The 18,331-nt window shown below is 38.5% G+C and overlaps 1 protein-coding gene and 1 long non-coding RNA gene across 2 annotated transcripts in view; one reads left to right on the top strand and one right to left on the bottom strand.

Moving 5' to 3' along the window:
- Window positions 1-18,331, bottom strand: part of TRPC4 (transient receptor potential cation channel subfamily C member 4) — a 115,886-nt gene that overhangs the window by 50,006 nt on the left and 47,549 nt on the right. The window contains exon 3 of the mRNA XM_089899659.1: window positions 1,705-2,041. Coding sequence (XP_089755785.1) covers window positions 1,705-2,041 — 337 coding nt within the window. The remainder of the gene's footprint in view (window positions 1-1,704; window positions 2,042-18,331) is intronic.
- The window catches only part of LOC111175256 (uncharacterized), a 47,135-nt gene that overhangs the window by 6,514 nt on the left and 22,290 nt on the right, over window positions 1-18,331 (top strand). The window contains exon 2 of the long non-coding RNA XR_002644672.3: window positions 14,026-14,157. This is a non-coding gene — a long non-coding RNA (uncharacterized LOC111175256). The remainder of the gene's footprint in view (window positions 1-14,025; window positions 14,158-18,331) is intronic.

The raw sequence follows: 18,331 nt of genomic DNA, 5'->3' as shown, positions 1-18,331 counted from the left end.
TAATTTTCATATTATTTACCACTTCTGATATTATATCACATATCTCATTGTTTGTTTATTATCCATTTCTTCCAGTAAAATTTAACCTTCATAAGGAGAAGAGATCTTTTCTTTTCTTTTTCTTTCTTTCCTTCCTTCCTTTCTTTTCCTTTCTTTCTTTCTTTCTTTTTCTTTCTTTTTCTTTCTTTTTCTTTCATTTTCTTTCTTCATTCTTTCTTTCTTTCTTCTTTTTTTAATTTTTGTTTCACTATTGCCCTGTACTGCCCTTAATCCATAGAAAGTACCCTACATATTTTCATTGACTGTATAAAGAAAAGACTAGAAGTATTATATCTACTTATGCTGCATTATATCTATACCATTTTTCAAAGTGAAATGTTCTGTGTTTCACTTGGGCCACCAGGATTTTTAGACGTTCAATATAAGTTACACACAGTGGGAAATTTGACTTCCAAAAGCTTCCTTATGAATTGTTCCCAAGAAATGTTCTATGAAGAAAACTCAATAAAGAACAGGTTCCTATGGGGAGATATTTAATTTAAATGGATACAGGTAGGATAATTTTATATTTAATATCAATCGCTATGTCATAATTGTTTTATTCAAAAAGACATTTACAGACTATATAAACCATCCCAAGATCACACTTTACTTCAGACTGAGAACGTATTTTATTTTAACGTTCACTTGAGAAGGGTTTTTTTTTATTATTAGAAATATTTGTAAGACATCAAATCTTGTTCCTAAGCACTTTTCGTACTGTCAGTACTTACAGTATTTGTAATCTTTAAAAAGTGTATCTATCTCAGATTCAGATACTGGTTTTTTTTTCCTGCCTTTTCCTCATTTTACAGTCTCTCCAGCCGTTTTGACAGTTAATCCAAACTGATCTTCTGAGATTGTGAATCATTAAATTTGTCACATATTTTCTAATTAGTAAGTGCTGAGATGGATATAATATCAGAGAGGTTTAAAATGATGAGCTAAATTGAGAAAATGTGATTTCTCAGCAAACCACAGTAGGATAGAAGGAAGAATACTTAAAATCTAAATTTTAACTATGACTTCAATAACAAGAGGAAAGGAAAACAAGGTTTTTACCAGCTACTTTGAGGTTTTCTACCTTACCATGATTTGCTGAAGATCTAAAACAAAATTTTTTTCTATGAAAAGAACAGAGAGAGATGGAGGATGTCCTACTGTTTAATTTCCTATTATTTTGCTTTACTATATAGTTTCAAAGATAAACTTAAATGAATTGATTTTAAAAAATGGTTAGTTATTTTATGTACAGAATTACTAATTCTGCAGAGTAATTTGTACTTTTAGAAGGTGTATCTGTTAAGAAAATTTAAAAGATTATTTACATATGGCTAATGAGACATGTTGAAAGGCTTCAGAAAACAAACATACTAAAAAAAAAAAAACCCCAAAACCCAGAGAATCATTCACGGGACCTGAAATCATGAAAATCTGGAATCCTAAAACCTAAAGTTAACGTTTTGTAGGCTGCATTTGGGGGCAGGTCCACCGCAGTTTGTGAAGTATTTATTTAGCTTTGAGGATTAAGACTTGGAGCTACAATGGTCAGGACCTGTTTTAAACATTCCTATGTCCCCAACTTTAATGAATATTCTTTTCTGAGCAACAAAATTCCATGGCAGCAACACGTTTGGATTATATTTTCTATAGTATCACATTTACCCAGGACCCATGGTAATATCATCCACTCGACGATGGTTGGTGGTGGACCTTGCCTGTTCAAGTCTGACCTGTCGATGTGCTGAGAGGCAAGCAGCAGCAGGAACAAAAAAGTCAAATAGGATGCTGTGTGGCAGATGAACTTGATAAATGGCTTTCGGATGAACAGTCCAAGGGGGCTTTTGGGAGCTATAAGATAGCACACAGAGAAGACGGGAAAAAGAAGTCCTATTATGAAACACGTCACCATCTTCACGGCCCAGTGTCTTCTCCTCCAGCCGGGAAACTCATCGTACCAGCGAGATGCCAGCAGCTGTTGACAGTTGGGCTGAGCAACAAACTACAGGGAAAGGAAAGGAAAAGTGAGAGTCAGGGTTACACGCAGGGGCTCCAGCTCATCAACAGGCACACAGTGTTATCGTTCAAGTCACAAGTTCTGTTCAAACATAAAATAATTTTATGTTTACACCATCATAAAGTGCTTTAAGCCATTCTGTGAACAAAGCTCATTTGTTGAACATTTTATACCCACGGCAAAGTGCTGAGTGCTTAGCCAGACACAACAGGGGTCAAAATACTATGGCTGTACCTTAGGAAACAAAGATAGAGCTAAGGACTAAGAATATCCATAGGATGTATTGAAAACTGAACAGAGCTGTGTACAAAGATATACACATATATGTGCATATATAAGAATTGTGATATATATATATATATATATGACATGAAGTAAAAAATGGTACTAGTGGTTATTTCTTGGTTTAGTGGTTATTTTCTGGTTAAGACATTATACTTTTTCCCATTTTTATACTTGGTGTATTTTTAATATTTTCTATAATAATCACATCAGAAAAAGTAAATATATTTTTAGTAGGGTTGAGGCAATAAGAAAATCATAACTGAAAGCATATTACATTACCAGGATGTAAATCATCATAGCTGAATTTGGTGGAAATAAAGCAAATACCTTACCTAAGTATAATCAATTACCACATACAAAACATTTCACAAACATGACAACATTTTTATCCTGCCAACATGTTTGAGATGTAGCATAGATCTCACTCTACTTTAAGGATGAAGATGGGGGGCTTATATGAGGGCTATAAATTTATTCAAGAAGATTACATATCTAGTAAATGATGAAATGTATGGCTATCTGGTCCAAGATTCTTTTTTTTCTGTACATGATCGTTCTCATTGACACTGACAGCTAAGCATTATATAAATTCAGAGGGAGTTTTCTCTTCCAGATGGAATGGTCCAAAAATGCTTCCCAGTGGGTCTGCACTCTGAAAGGGGAGATTTGTATAAGCAGAGAAGAGAGGGGAAGGCAAGGCATGCAGGTGAGAAAGTGTAGAGTGTGTTTAAGGGATGCCCTGTGGACACTTCGGACTGTAGTAGAAGCTTTAGTCCCTTGTTAAGGGACTCAAGAAAGTTCTGTTGGCATCAAAAATAGACCCACCCTAGAAGCAAACTGAACACCTGGCCCTTTCATGGGACTCTCCCTGCCCCAATATTTCCTATTTTTCTTCTTCAGTCTTAGACTTTATGGATCTCCTTTAGGAGACCCTTACTTGACCCTTACTCTTTTCTGATGGGCACACAGAAAGTGGCTTGATGATCATAAACAAAAAGCTGTTTGAAAGTGAAAGGAAAGACAGGTGATTGATTAAAAGAGCAGTTCAATAGTTGAGGTGTGCAATCATATGGGCTGGATGTCAAATGAGTTCTCATGCAACTGTTTCTCTTCATTTTGTCTTAGATATTGTGTTCATCAAAAGATATAGTGGGCAAAGCCACATGTATAAATGGAATTAAATGTATAATAATAGGTTCAGCAAGTACAGCTAAAACAAGAAAAACTGCATTTCTTCAAGACTGGGATGATGGGGCTCTCCTATTTTGTAAGTAATTTATGAAAGTAAGCTTCAAGCTCCATAGTTAGTAAAGTTAAATTTTATAATCCAAAGAAGAGCTTTTCTTGACACGTTCCTTGCCTATTATTTTGGTCAGAGTCAAGTGTTTGAAAGTCACAATAGAGCTTTTGCTGATATATCTGTAGAGAACTGGGAAAGAGTGATACAGGTCATTAACAAGTTCTGTTCTCTTAGTTAGTTTCCCTCACGCCCGCCCAACACACACACATAATCCTTCACGTCAGCATTTTATACACAAAGCATAGTCTACCATCTTTTTGCTATTTTCTCATATAAAATATGTTCTACAGTTTTCTTCATTAGAATTTAGCACAAAGACCATAATAGAAGGGAATTAATGAAACCTATGAAAAATGCAAGATATAATGAACCGTTACTATAATCTCAGTAATTCTCACAGATTGAAGACACACTATAAGGGACTAAGCATGAACAACACATCTGACACATGCAGAAAAAAGTAAAAGGAAGGTGTGTACTTTGTTCAACACGGTCTGGGTGAATTCTAGGACTAACGTACTCTGCCCTTCTTAGCCCAAATCTCATTAGAGCATGAGACGCCCCAGGGCAATTGAGCAAATAACTTTATTGGGAGCACTTAAGGTTTGCTTGGAAAAATATTTCTGTTGCCTAATACACAAATATAGACCGTGTTAAATTACCTAGAAGAAGCAAATCATTTAATCCTCATAGAACACCTGCCATTGCCAAGCACTTGGTTAGCCTTAATTTTTACTAATTTTACTTTTTCTTAAAAGATCTTTTTCTTTAATTATTGGAAAGTATATATCTGTGCTTAGTAAACGAACAGTGTGCACAATTTTTTACCAAACACAGACACAGTGAGGTTTACGTAGAGGTAAAGAAGAGAGGCAGAATACTATAAGAGCAGGAGTGGGGGAGTGGGTGTGTTTAATACACAAGTTTCCCCAAATGTAGATATTATTTGGCTACAAATTTGTCCTAATCTTAGGATTGAAACAACCGCAAACGTATTCCTAAGAATCACTATAGATCTAAATATTCTCACAATGGTTTTACATCCTTCTTCTTCTACACCTGTTTGCTGCATGTCTACACCAGCATTCTCCAAATTGTAGCCCATTCATTAATAAATATTTCCATGAAAAAAACAGTTACCAAGTTAAAGATTAAAAAAATTAAAATTTTATATTACAAAAATTTTCACGGTGTTTAACTGTTAAAGTAGATTAAAACACTTCATTTCTCTCACGTCTCCCTTGCTTCCTTCTTTCCTCCTGTTCTTTGCTTCCTTCCTAGATGCTTCCTTCTTTGTACTTTGTTTTTTCTTTGTCCCTCCTCTTCCTGTCTTTCTTTCCTTCTCCCTGCCTCCTCGTCTCTTGGTTTCCTTGGATTATTTATAGAGACTACTCAGCTGTACGCCAACCTTCTTTGAAGGACCCCCTCAGAGGGGGCCACCCTATCTCTGTGACACTTGCCATTGGTCCATTCCAGCAAAGCCCTCTTCAGGTGGGCCCTCACATTGCCTGCTGGGAGCCTAGAGGTCGCGCCTCCTCTGACCCATCTTTCTACTGCACAGGGAGTCACGGGACCCACCATCTTCTATACCATCCCAGGACTGCGGGAGGTGGGGTTTCTTTGAAACACACCATGTTACAGCCCCTTCTCTCTCTGCAGTTGTTGGCCGATTCCTAAACAATTCCTGACATCACATTAAAATTCATATTAAAACATTATAAACATTCAAATTCACATGTGTGCCATGAAACTAGAAAGGACACTCTAAAAAAAGAAAGATTTCCTCTCTTTCAATAACCTTTAAAACATTTTTAAAAACCTAATCTCATGATTATTTATGAAACTGTTAGTCATGGAATTTTAAATACTGAAGAAACTGTGAAGATTACTGAATCTAATCTCATTTTTACAAATAAAGTGAATTCCAGTACCAATGATTTAAAAACAACTACTCAAAGTACTGAAACACCCCAAACCTAAAGAAAACAAAAAATGATGAAGAGAAAGGAGATAAAGCTGAAAAGTGAAAACAAACAAACAAAAAACAAACCCAAACAACCAAGAAACCTCACTGCTACGTGGTGAGGAATTAAAATATTAATTGGATATGGACAAAATAAGATGAGAATTCAAAAATTAATGGAGCTCTGATAATTAACATAACTATGGATTAGATTTCCTATTTGATTTTTCTTCATCTTTTTAGTTTTTCAATATATTTTTCTAGCTTAAAATTTTGTATCCAAGGTTCAGACTGTGGCCATGTTCTCTAAACGAGCAGAATCTAGATTCTGGAAACAACCAACCTGGCACCTTAGTGCATCTTGACTAAGTCAGATAGTTACATGGGAGTTTCTATTGGCTGTTGGACGATGATAAAGAGAGTTGAAACTTTTGGGTTGAATGAATTAAAGTGATCTAGGTAAGGGCTTAAAAAGGACTGCAGGTTCATATACATGCCAGCTTCCCCTGGCTCTTACTATTTACTCCTTAGAATTTCAAAAATAATCTATTTCCTTTGGGGTTTTATTTCCTCTGCCCAAGAATGTTTTTTGACAACTCATTTTGTAATGTGGATAACAAGGCTTAAGAATGATTTGTAGGCAGAAGAGCTTCAGGGAATTACTTTGTCCATAACTGAAAACCCTTTTTTCTTCTACTTCTACCCTTAAATCCCTTCATAGCTGCCAATGGCCTTTAACTGCCTGGGCCTTTCTCTGTTTCCTAGAGATAGCTCTGGTTGTGTTCCTAATTAAAACAATTCTCCAGTCTCCTTGAGCATGGTCATACTGCATACCTAATCACTCACCTACTTCATTATTCAAAGCATCATTTTCATCCGGTGCTCCTTAGTTTGATTAAGACAATAGAATTGTGCACCATCTGTGAGTGGGGCATTGGCTAGATAAGCGGGGAGGGGACCGAGATCTGTAAGAACCAGATATATCTGTCTTCTAGGATCTCAAAATCTGTGGCAGACTGATAATGTGACTGGGTAAATTAAATACAGAGCATTACGTGACTTGTTAGAAAAGAGGTAGAATGTGTAGGAGAACTTATGCCCAATATGAAATAATTAGGGAAGATTGAAGAAAGGAAGCAGAATTTTCTAGTTAAGCCTAAGATAACAAGTAGAATTTTGACAGGCACAGCTTGGTAGGTGGATGTGTTTTAATTCAGATTTAGAGAATATCATGTTAAAAACTTGAGGATGGAGATAAGCAAGTTCAGACGAGCAATCCCTTGTTCTAGAATGTTACATTCAATGGTGAATATGCTAGAGATTCAGTATAAAGGGATACTGCGGCCATATATCAGGATACAGATCAAAATGTTTATTGAGGCAATTTCTCAAGTCTACGTCCTTGCTGCTCAGTGGAGGCCTAGGCTGGCAATACCGAGAGACAACTGTACAACCACTTATAGTCTTATACACAAATATATAATATTTATTCACTTTCATTGAATTACAGAGTATTGCACTTATGCCAACTTTAATATATTTACATATTTTATAACCTAATTTTAATGAATATAATGTCACAAGATGGGAGATTAGTTTAAAAAGATTTCTATAAGAAACTTACACTGAGAAGATAATAATAATTTAGGCATAGGGAATCCAGTAAAATAGCTAGTTGACTAATTGAGTTTTTATCAGTGTCATTAAAAAGTTAATGAAGATTTAATCATATCTGAGATGACATTGGCTAAGAAGCCTGAGATCAGTCAAGAAGACTGATTGATAAACTTTAGGTTCTTTCCTCCACAGGATATTGGCCTACAATTCCCCTGGCTCTGTCAAGTCAAAGAATCTCCTATCCAGCCATCAAATCACATGATTATTTTCCTTGGACAGGCATGTGGAATTCAGATTTGCAGATTGGAATTCAAGGAATAACTCAAAGCATATTACTAGGGCACCACTTCTGATGTCTACACATCCAGAAGGGAAGATGACAACTAAACTCCGTTTGACAGTGCTGGTGAGGCGGGGGCAGGATTCAACTTCTTAAATCATTTCTGGGCCTAAATTCAAAATTGGTTTGGCAACTGAGCTGGGATGATGAGTGGGCAATAACGGGAAGCAGAAAATGCAGAGACAAAGGAAATATGGTGGGAGGTGAGAAACCCAACATTGAATACATTAAACTATTGAACTTGGCAAACAAACAAAATGAGATTTTGGTAGTGGGAAGGCAGAGTCAATAGATACTGTTAGTTCCTTGAAAATCACAAAGGCCAGCAGTTGGTAGAAATTCCACGTCTCTTCACCAATAACCCTCTTCAGGGTGCGCATGAAGAATTGTTTTAAACTATCATGGAAAAGAGATGAAAAACTGCCAGTCATTTCTAAGTGGCTACCTAGATGCTTTCTTAAAAATGAAGAGAGATGTGGAGGCAGACAATTATACAGTGTTTTTTTTTTAACATCTTTATTGGAGTATAATCGCTTTACATTGTTGTGTTAGTTTCTGCTTTATAACAAAGTGAATCAGCCATACATATACATACATCCCCATATCCCCTCCCTCTTGCATCCACCCTCCCTATCCCACCCCTCTAGGTGGTAACAAAGCACCGAGCTGATCTCCCTGTGCTATGTGGCTGCTTCCCACCAGCTATCTATTTTACATTTGGTAGTGTATATATGCCAATGCTACTCTCTCACTTCGTCCCTGCTTACCCTTCCCCTCCCTGTGTCCTCAAGTCCATTCTCTTTTGAAGGAACCACCACTTGACTGTGGAATCATGGAGGTGAGTAATAGGTGAGAATGGTAGATGGAAAACAGAGGACAGCCTATTCCTGGTCCTGGCCAGCCCTCAATGGGCTGGTTTTCCAGTCTCTGACGACAGTTACTGCAAGAAGAGTGGCAGTTCAGAAAGCGTGATCCCCTCTTAGTCTCCTGGAGGGAAGCCTACTGAGGACCAAACTCTGCTCTATTATCTGCCATTAGGACAAGTACCCAAGAGAAACAAGAGGCACTACAGGAATGAATACCAGCTGCTCTTTTGAGATGAAAGGATACAGTCACTCTTCTTTCCCCTTTTCTATCCCTTTTCACATAATTTCAAGACCAACTATTTCTGAGAAAATTTTAAAAATAGACTAACCATGATATGTGTGGATAAGAATTTGGAGAAAATGGAACTTTCATACATCAGCCATCAAAATGTAAATGGTTGGACTTCCCTGGTGGCGCAGTGGTTAAGAATCCGCCTGCCAATGCAGGGGACATGGGTTCGAGCCCTGGTCGGGGAAGATCCCACCTGCTGTGGAGCCACGAAGCCCGTGAGCCACAACTACTGAGCTGGCGTGCCACAACTCCTGAAGCCCGCGAGCCTAGAGCCTATGCTCTGCAACAAGAGAAGCCACCGCAGTGAGAAGCCCATGCACCGCAAAGAAGAGTAGCCCCCGCTCACCACAACCAGAGGAAAGCCTGCGCGCAGCAACGAAGACCCAACGCAGCCAAAAATAAATAAACAAACAAGCAAATAAATAAATAATTTAAAAAATGTAAATTGTCAACAACTTTGGAAAACAGTTTGCAGGATTTAAAAAAAAAACTTACACTTACCATATGATGGGCTTATTCCAATTCCAGGCATTTCTCCAAAAGAAAAGAAGGCATATTGCCATACAAATAGTCGCATACAAGTGTCATAGTAGCTTTGTTTTTAATAGCTAAAAACAAGAATAATTCAAATTTCCATCCACCAGTGAATGGATAAACAAAATGTGGTATATCCAGGATGTAACGTACAACATGATAAATATAATTCACATGGCTGCACGTTATGTATGAACATTGTTAAGAGAGTAAATCCTAAGAGTTCTCATCACAAAAATCTTTTTTCTATCTCTTTAATTTGGTATTAGTAGAAGATGATGGATGCTTGCTAAACGTATTGTGGTCATCACTTCATGATGTACATAAGTCAAATTATTATGCTATGCACCTTAAATGTATACAGTGCTGTATGCCAATTATATCTCAATAAAACTGGAAGATACAAACATGGTATATCCATGCTATGGAGGATTATTCAGCAATGAGAAGGAAGGAACTATTGATGTTCACACATGGTTGAATCTCAAAATAATTAAGCTGAATGAAAGAAGCTGGAGGCCAAAAGAGAATATGCTGTATGATTCCAGTGACAGAAGGCAGATCAGCAATTTCCTGAGAAGGGGTGAGGGGGTGTGCAGAGAAAGATCACAGAAGGGCAAAAGGAAACTTACGGGGGTGACGGACACGTTTACTATTTTAATTGCGGTGTTTTCACAGCTGTACACATATTATAAAAAACTTGACACAGTACTCACTTTAAATACGTGCAATTTATTGTGTGTCAATGTTACCTCAATAAAATGGTTCAAAAATGGCTGCCCCTATTTTGCTGGTGCCAGAAAGCACATTCAGAATGATCTACCTCCAGTCTGTTACCAATCTTACCAAGTTGGCTTCTTTCTCTTGGATTCGTCTCATTTTAATTTCAATTCCACTACCATGAGATATTATCATAACATCAGATATCATTATTTCAGGCTTAAACTAGGAGGAAAAAAAAGGTCTACTTTCTGCCAAAGCCTATTAGCCTCTGAGTTCTTTCTCTAACTAACCTATGTACCATACCGCTGAGATGAAGGGCCTTGCAAAATGCAAATTTAACTGTGTCTCTTTCTCAACTAAAAGTCTGTACTGTCATCTCATAGTCTCCAGGAAAAAGTCCCCAGTTTATGTAAGTCATACCAGGCCCTGAGCTCCTTTACCATAAGACTCCTTTCCTCCACCCTTGCATATTTATACTACAGGCACACAAACCCTTCAGAGTGCTCTGACCGTGTCTGGACCTTTCTTACTGTTGTAGGGCTGCATGTGTGGATACTTTTGCCTGGAATCATCCATCTCCTATTTTCTCAGAGTAAATTCCTGAGTCTTCCAACTCAGCTTCTATTCATCTGATCACTCTTATAGTCAACTGTTCTTTTTCTCGGTACTGATATTGTCCCTTGAACATACACCTACAATTGCACTTCTTCCTCCTATCTCCTGCATTTTAATCACGGGTTGGAGTGAGCTATTTGAGAAGGGTCTGCCATTTTTCATCACTTGATCCTTCGCACCAGTGCCTGGCCCTGAGATGTCAATGGATGTTTACTCAATTGAATTAATTGCTGAACATAGCTCAGGACTTATGAATCTATTTAATTAGGCACTAACCACTCCTGTAAGTTCCACGGAAAAGCCTGGTTGACATTATTACCCTCAACAATAAGAAGGGCACTTTATATTCTTGTGCTTATTTCCAGAAAATACAACATTAGCTGCCTCTCTTTCTTCTGAATATAATGTTAATTAGTCCGGGCAGCTTCCTAGGAAATCCATGGTGTTGCTTGAGTATAGGATGAGAAGGCTGCCTCAGTCTAGGTTAGAGGTCAGTTCTTAGAAAATCTATTGAAAATCAAGTTGTTCTTTGGAAAGTACATCTTTACAAGGAGTCCAGAGGCAGAGTATTTCAAGAAGTTTCCAAGGAAATATATTTCAGAGAAATGTAGTTCAATTCCATGAGAATCAGTGAAAGAGGGACGAGAACTTGAAGTGGCGAACATGGTCTTCAGGACTCTGTGATCCTCTTAACAGTGTCTTAAAAAAGATAATAATGGGATTCTTTTCTCTACCCTGCTCTTTTGTGCAATCAGAGGCATGCACGTCTGATGCGTCTGATGAAAAATGTAAGAAAAAAAAGATAAACCAACCTCAAGGAACTCATTTCCTTGACTACAAAACCATTGGTGATGTCCAAACATTGGGAAGAAGTAGCAATGCTGGACTTCTATGCAAAAAAAAACACTGATGTTAAAAATGCATACGGGGGCTTCCCTGGTGGCGCAGTGGTTGAGAGTCCGCCTGCCGATGCAGGGGACGTGGGTTCGTGCCCCGGTCCGGGAAGATCCCACATGCCGCGGAGCGGCTGGGCCCGTGAGCCGTGGCCGCTGAGCCTGCGCGTCTGGAGCCTGTGCTCCGCAACGGGAGAGGCCACAACAGTGAGGGGCCCGCGTACTGCAAAAAAAAAAAAAAAAAAAAAAAATGCATACGTACAAACTACAAATTTTTAAAAATCATTTTTAGTCTCTATATGGAGGATATTAACTGTTCACTACTCACAGAGAATTGAAACACTTTAAAAGTAGATTTAAAGTTTTATTCTCCTATGTCCTGAGCATATATCAGACAACATCTATGGATAGGTTAAAGCAAATTGTGTATTTTGACTTGGAATTCTCCATACCCACTATCATTCTGTTCCGCAAGGTAATTATATCCCCAAACTTCGTTTCATCAAGTTGTTAAGCTTCTGTAATACAATCTGTTTGTAAATTAGGGATTGCCTCTAAAAGATTTTCAGTAGTTATCTTTAAATATGACAAGATGTGAACATTTCCTACGCCTGCACCAGTATCCATTCCAACCTTCCCCCACTGCCCCATCCCACCACCCATGCTACCACAATGCGATTCAAGTGGGCCTACGATGGTCATCCAATAACTCTTGTCCTCCTGCTAACCTGGGATGCCCAAAATTGCATACCTCCTTTCCTAGCAGCAGAACCAAGACTGTCCCTCTAGTTCTATTTTTATTTATATATTCATAGCTATACTTAACTAGAAAGGGCCTGATTATGAGATGAAAAGAATTCATACAAATTGACAGCGAATTGCATTCACCTTAATCTTTCATTTGCATTTAAGAAATAATAAAAGATAGTGAATGACAGAAATTTAGGTCCCAGAACTGAAGGAACCTTGCCTTTCTGGCCTGGGCTCTTTCCACCACGTGTCTTTGGTCTGAGTCTTCTGATCTAACTGACCCTGGAGAGGAAGGGCAAGCAGTCAGCATGTCTTCAACCTTCAATGCTGGCGCCCTCTCTATCCTACAGTAGGGATTAGATTTCTTGGTTCAAACAAAGGAGAAGCTTCCAAACTTGTTAGTAAATAGAGTTACAATCTCAGCAAAAATAAAGATAATGATAATTACACAGAATGCCTCTTGTTGGTTTTTTTTTTTTTTGGTACCTAGACTTTCAGTCAAAAGAAATGAAAACTATGAGGAGGTTTACAAATGCTCAAGAATTTCTTGCTAAATTCTTCCCTAGAGGTGGAAAGTCCATTTGATGGCAAGCAGAACCTATCTGCTTCATGTCATCTAGACATATTATTGCCAACTCTGAGTAACTATTTAACCACCTCCAAACATTTATGATGCAATTTCTGGTGCATCATGCATATGAGGAAGGTAGTCAAAATGTTTACTTACATTTCTGTCAGAATAATTTTACTTTACCTAAAACATTGTTAAAAGCTGAAGACGGTTTGAATTCTTTTTCCTTTTACTAAAGACCACGATACATATTCTGGACATTTCTGTAGGCACCTCATTCCCTAATCCCAAAAGAATTCAAAATCACAACAGGAATTCAAGAAGGGAATATTTTCATACCTATTCCCAGAATTTAAGAACAGTGAGTAAGGGTCTACAAAACATAATACTTAAATAAGAAGACCTAATTTTCAGTACATCATTTATTTAGTTAGTTGAAAGTTAAAGTCCCCAAAAGTAACAAAGAAACTTCATTTTTCTCTCTCCATATAAATAAATGGCATCCAAGTAATCTCGGCCTTCTCAGTACACTGAAGATAGGTTTCTTATTTAGCAAAGCGCTAGAAAAACTTTTATGACCTACTTTCTTGGGATCGACATAGTCTCACTCTTTCATCTTCAGCATGATAATCTTCTGTTGTGTCTGTACAATTTACGAGTCTGCCCAGAGAAGGAAATGTCCTCCTCCAACTGGAACGATGTCCAAGGCAAAATTTTGCACCCCAGGACACTGTGGAGGCAGAAAACGCCGGGCAGGGAATCATGGGGAGTCTCTTTTGAGACCGTTTTCCACAGTGTCACTGCAGTCTTGGCCTCAAAAGGTGGCTAGATGTTTAAAGATCGAGAATATTTTTGAGTTGGAGATCTGGAACATTCACTCATTATCTAAGAGGTGATAACATCTTCTGGTACTAAATGTCACTGTCCAGACACTGCCCAATACCCAGATTTGAAAGGAATTCAGAACATCACAAGGATCTGCCAATTACATTAGAGAGATGTCAAATACAAAAAGTAAATAAAGAAATAACCCCCCCAAAAAAAACAGATAGGCTTATCCTTGTGAAGAGTATGGAATTAATATTTAACAATAATATTATTGATAATAATCACTGTAGAATTACTATATAAGTGACAAAGGCAAAACTTTGTATGTGAAGCAACTGAAGAGTGAAAAATTACATCCTCTTTCATCATTCACTTTTCCTCCTTTCACATAGATACTCAAGCTCCGGAAATCCTCTGGCCCAAACGCAACATCCTCCTTCAACCACTGCAGTCACCACCCTGTCGTCTTCTTCTCTGGCCAGGACTCATTCTGAGAAAGCGGTCCAGGATCACCCTTCATAGTGGTGGGCTTTCTATATATATTTTTATAACAGTGTCAACTATAATACATAATATTATAGTTAACTCCTTACATCCAATAGAAATTGGTATATTTATCTCTGTATACCTCCATACCAACTTGATACTATTTATTTCTGTATCTATAATGCTTTGCAGACTTTCTGGTACCAAGATTATTCTTGAGACATAGTTTTAGAATGAATGAGTAAATATATGAATGGCAACAGTAGAAAGATTGACTTTATCCACTGCTTTCAAAATTGTGTCTAGGTTATTTTATGGCTTTCATGCTGCTATGTAGCATGGAAGGAGAGGCTGAGTCTAAACATATGGCTGAAGGCTAAAGAAAAAAGGGCAAACAATACAACCTTCCTTCTATAGGAAGTCAAAGGTCTATAGCACAGTATGTAACTGGCTTTTCTACTCTGTCCTAAGAATTAGGAAGAAAATTATTTTCTCAGTAAATAAACATGATCATGATATATGGAAAAGGAACTACTTACTTTAATTCTGTTACAAACTAATTACCGATTTCTAACTCTTGCTGGATTATGAGATTTCTACTCTCCTGGTTTATGTAAACATTGAGATAAGACACTGATCCCTGGCTCATGCATAAGACTTGTGCCTAAGTGTTGATTGTGACTGTATTTTAATAGGCAGTGCTTGAAGAATAAAGTTAATCAAAAAATGCACAAAACTTTTCTTTTTTGGCTACTGGTTTGAGTTTTAGAAGGAGCTTCTTATTTATGTTTTTCAGATTTTGAGAAGATAAGTACTACCCCTACCACCAAGAAAAAAGTAGTTTATAAAATTTTCTCCTCTGGACTTCCCTGGTGGCGCAGTTGTTGCGAGTCCGCCTGCCGATGCAGGGGACACGGGTTCGTGCCTCAGTCTGGGAAGATCCCACATGCTGCGGAGCGGCTAGGCCCGTGAGCCATGGCCGTTGAGCCTGCACGTCCGGAGCCTGTGCCCCGCAACAGGAGAGGCCACAACAGTGAGAGGCCCACATACCGCAAAAAAAAAAAAAAAAAAAAAATTTTCTCCTTATTTTTCAACTATAGTAGAATTAATTTGATAGCTTTGGTGTGAAAATTATTTGTTTTCACATCAAAGAGAAGGATACGCTTAGAAATAGAAATACCAGATGAGTATTTCCTAGCAAAATATACTATTCGATGTATACATTCTGCTTATCAGTCATGTTATTTGTCCCATCTCCTGTTAGAAAAATCTTCAGCTGATGGGTAGCCTTCTTTATAGGGCTTGAAATCTGGGATGTATTTGACACTTGGATCCTACTTCAGTTTGGACAAACTACATTTTAAGTGCTTAACTGCCTCATGTAGCTAGTGGCTACGTACTGACAACAGAGGTCTAGTTTTTTCAAATTATAGACTAACAGATAGCTTTTGAAATTTAAAAGAAGAAAAACTCTAAGAGGATCACTGAGTACTGAATGCAGAGAGCAGTAATTTTGTTGTTTCAGCAGCTCTTAATAAAAAGTCTATTCTAGAAGAGAGTGACTGTACCTATTTCCCTGACAGACCTTCTCTCCAAAGGGCGACAAGCAGGTAGTCAACTGTATTTCATGATTTCTGCACATCTTCTCCCCCATCCCCCGGTGCTATGTGGTGCAGAGGATTTGCACTCCTCTCTCCTCTGTATAGTGTCTGTTCCTTGCAGTGCTAAAAAGAGATTGAATAATGCGGCTCAGTAAGATTTCAGAGTAGAGCACCCAGTCACAGACCTCTGTTCTGAGGATCTACTTTGGAGGCAGACAACCCTGCCTAGGCAACGAGATGGCCTGACGGCTCCCACTCATTTCTCATGGGCACCCGATCAATAAGCAATCCGCTGGTGTTAGTTGTTCCTATCTGAACACGTAAATAACACTGGGGTAGTCCAGCCTATCAGTCAGTGCCATCTTTGAAATGTCACATTTTTTATCAGGAAATCAGATTACTTTCCTCCTTGCTAAGATTATCTTTACGAGCATGGGTGGGCTGCTCAGTTTTGATTTGGGAGCACTTCCTCACTGGGTCGGCCTGGGAGAGGTCCTGCCAAAGGGACATTTGGAGACCCTAAGGGCCCTGGAGGAGGTAAGTCTAGAGATGGGTGACAGGCCAAAATGGATAAGATGGGGACAAATTAACAGACATCTCAAATGTCCGGGATCTTATAACTGTAAATGCCTGGCTTATTATTTATCTGCTTTTATTTCTCAAAGGAGAAAGAAATATGTGAGGTTTGTTTTGTAACATTTATGAGGCACAAGATTGAAAAGTTGGATAAAAAGCAAATACACCGGTTCACATACACACACTCTGTGTCAGACATACCAAGATTTGTCTTTCTTAGAAAGTTAAGTGGAAGGTACTTCAAAAATCATCAAGCCTCACCTCTTGGCTTTACAACCAGGAAACTGAGGTCCAGGGAGGTCAGATGAATTTTCCAGAGCCACAAAACTAGTTAACGGCAGAGGCAAAGGTAGTTCCTTATCAGGTGTGGTGCTGACTGGAATGCAGGGTGAGGGGCAGTAGCTCAGGATTCAAGTCAACCCCCGAATGAAGTCAAAGTTGCAGATCTATAATCCCAGCTCAGTAGTTATAGACTTTGGATAGCGGCAGTGAGATGGTAGCGATCTACCATCACCTTCTTCCATTTTGCATTCTTTTATGTAGACAATGAAAGATATCAAGTCAATAATACTGGTTTAAGCAAGTTCTAAAAATTGAATGAAATAAAACTGAGCGTTCGGTTCCAAAGTACCGGCTTTGCGGTCAAGAGGGCTTTTCATTTCTTTTTCTTAATCTTCTGAGTCCCTGGGATTGTTGCAGATGCCGTTTCTCATGCTCTAGATAACTAATAACCTTGAAAGAAAAAGAATAATCCCTCCAAAGAGAAATGAGTATTTCCACTGCCTAGCCTCTTAAATCTTACTTGATGTTTTCTAAATGGAACTAAAAGAATTTCTCAAAGTTAAAGGATTGAGGGAGAAGAGTCATTTTATGTGGGATGAGATGTAGTAGTTTGGATGTATATAATCAGGGGGAATAAAAGAAGAGAAGCCAGACAGAAGAAAACAAAATCCTTGGGTGCTTTGTTTTGTAGTTTAGCTTTTCTCAGACTTTCCAGACAGGGCAGAAATTCTAGAAGGTCAAGGAGAGGAATCACTTATTGATCCTGAGGGTAAAAGGGGTAATTTTCTCTGCTAAATGAGAGATGTGCTCAGGAAGATGAGAAGATGAATGCAGTAACCAAGCAGTGACCACATTTAATAAGAATCTGTGCATCCCTCACTTCAATTTCAACACTTATATAGGAAGCGTCTGGGTTCATCCCTATGCATCCTTTGCCCTAGCTCCAAGGATTCAAGCAATCACTGAGAAGTACGATTGTTTTCCCTACGTGTCTATTTCTCACTCTCTCCTCTTACCACTTAGCCCAAGCTACCATCATGTCTTATCTGAAACACTTCAGTTATTTTCCCCACTCTATTCTAAACACGGCACCTAAAGAGATCTTTTCAAATCACACATTTAATCATGCCACTTCCCTGCTTAAAGCCTTTTAAAAACCTCTTGCCGCTTTTAAGATGAAAACACGTCCTTAACGAGGATATGGCTGTTCAGGTTGCTGCCCCACCACTCCACAGGGCTTTGCAAACCGCTCGCCCTATGGTTGTCTGTGCTCCGGTCCCTCTGGTGTCTCCATCCCCACAGAATTGTCCCAGATGATGCTTGCTTGGTCTGCAATGCTATCCATACCCCCAACCCCTGCCCACCCCACACCTGTACCTCTTTATCTCCCATTTCTCATTCAGTCTGTCTGGAACATCTAGACGAGTTCAGACTGCCTGCTGGTGTGGTTATATACCCGCCAATATGCTCCTTCATTATACTTTTCAGAGACTGCCCTCATACACTTATTTGGGTAATTCTTTTTCATATTATTCTCTTCCACTAGACTACTGGGTATATAAGGGCCAGAACTATACTTGTCATACTCACCTCTGCATTTCCGATGCCTAACAATGCCTGGCCTGTGTAGGTGCACCAATAATGTTTGTTTAGTGGATGATAAATAACTACATGTATACATGCATAAATACATGAATGAAAGCAATGTGATTCTTATCTCTCCTCCCCTAAAATAGTTCTCAGTGTCCTAATG

This window comes from Delphinapterus leucas, chromosome 18, assembly GCF_059928025.1.
Source record: "Delphinapterus leucas isolate spDelLeu-1000000601 "Yukka" chromosome 18, BTC_Dleu_Yukka2, whole genome shotgun sequence".
In the NCBI taxonomy this organism is placed as follows: Eukaryota; Metazoa; Chordata; class Mammalia; order Artiodactyla; family Monodontidae; genus Delphinapterus; species Delphinapterus leucas.
This window is presented reverse-complemented; position numbering and strand designations above follow the sequence as displayed.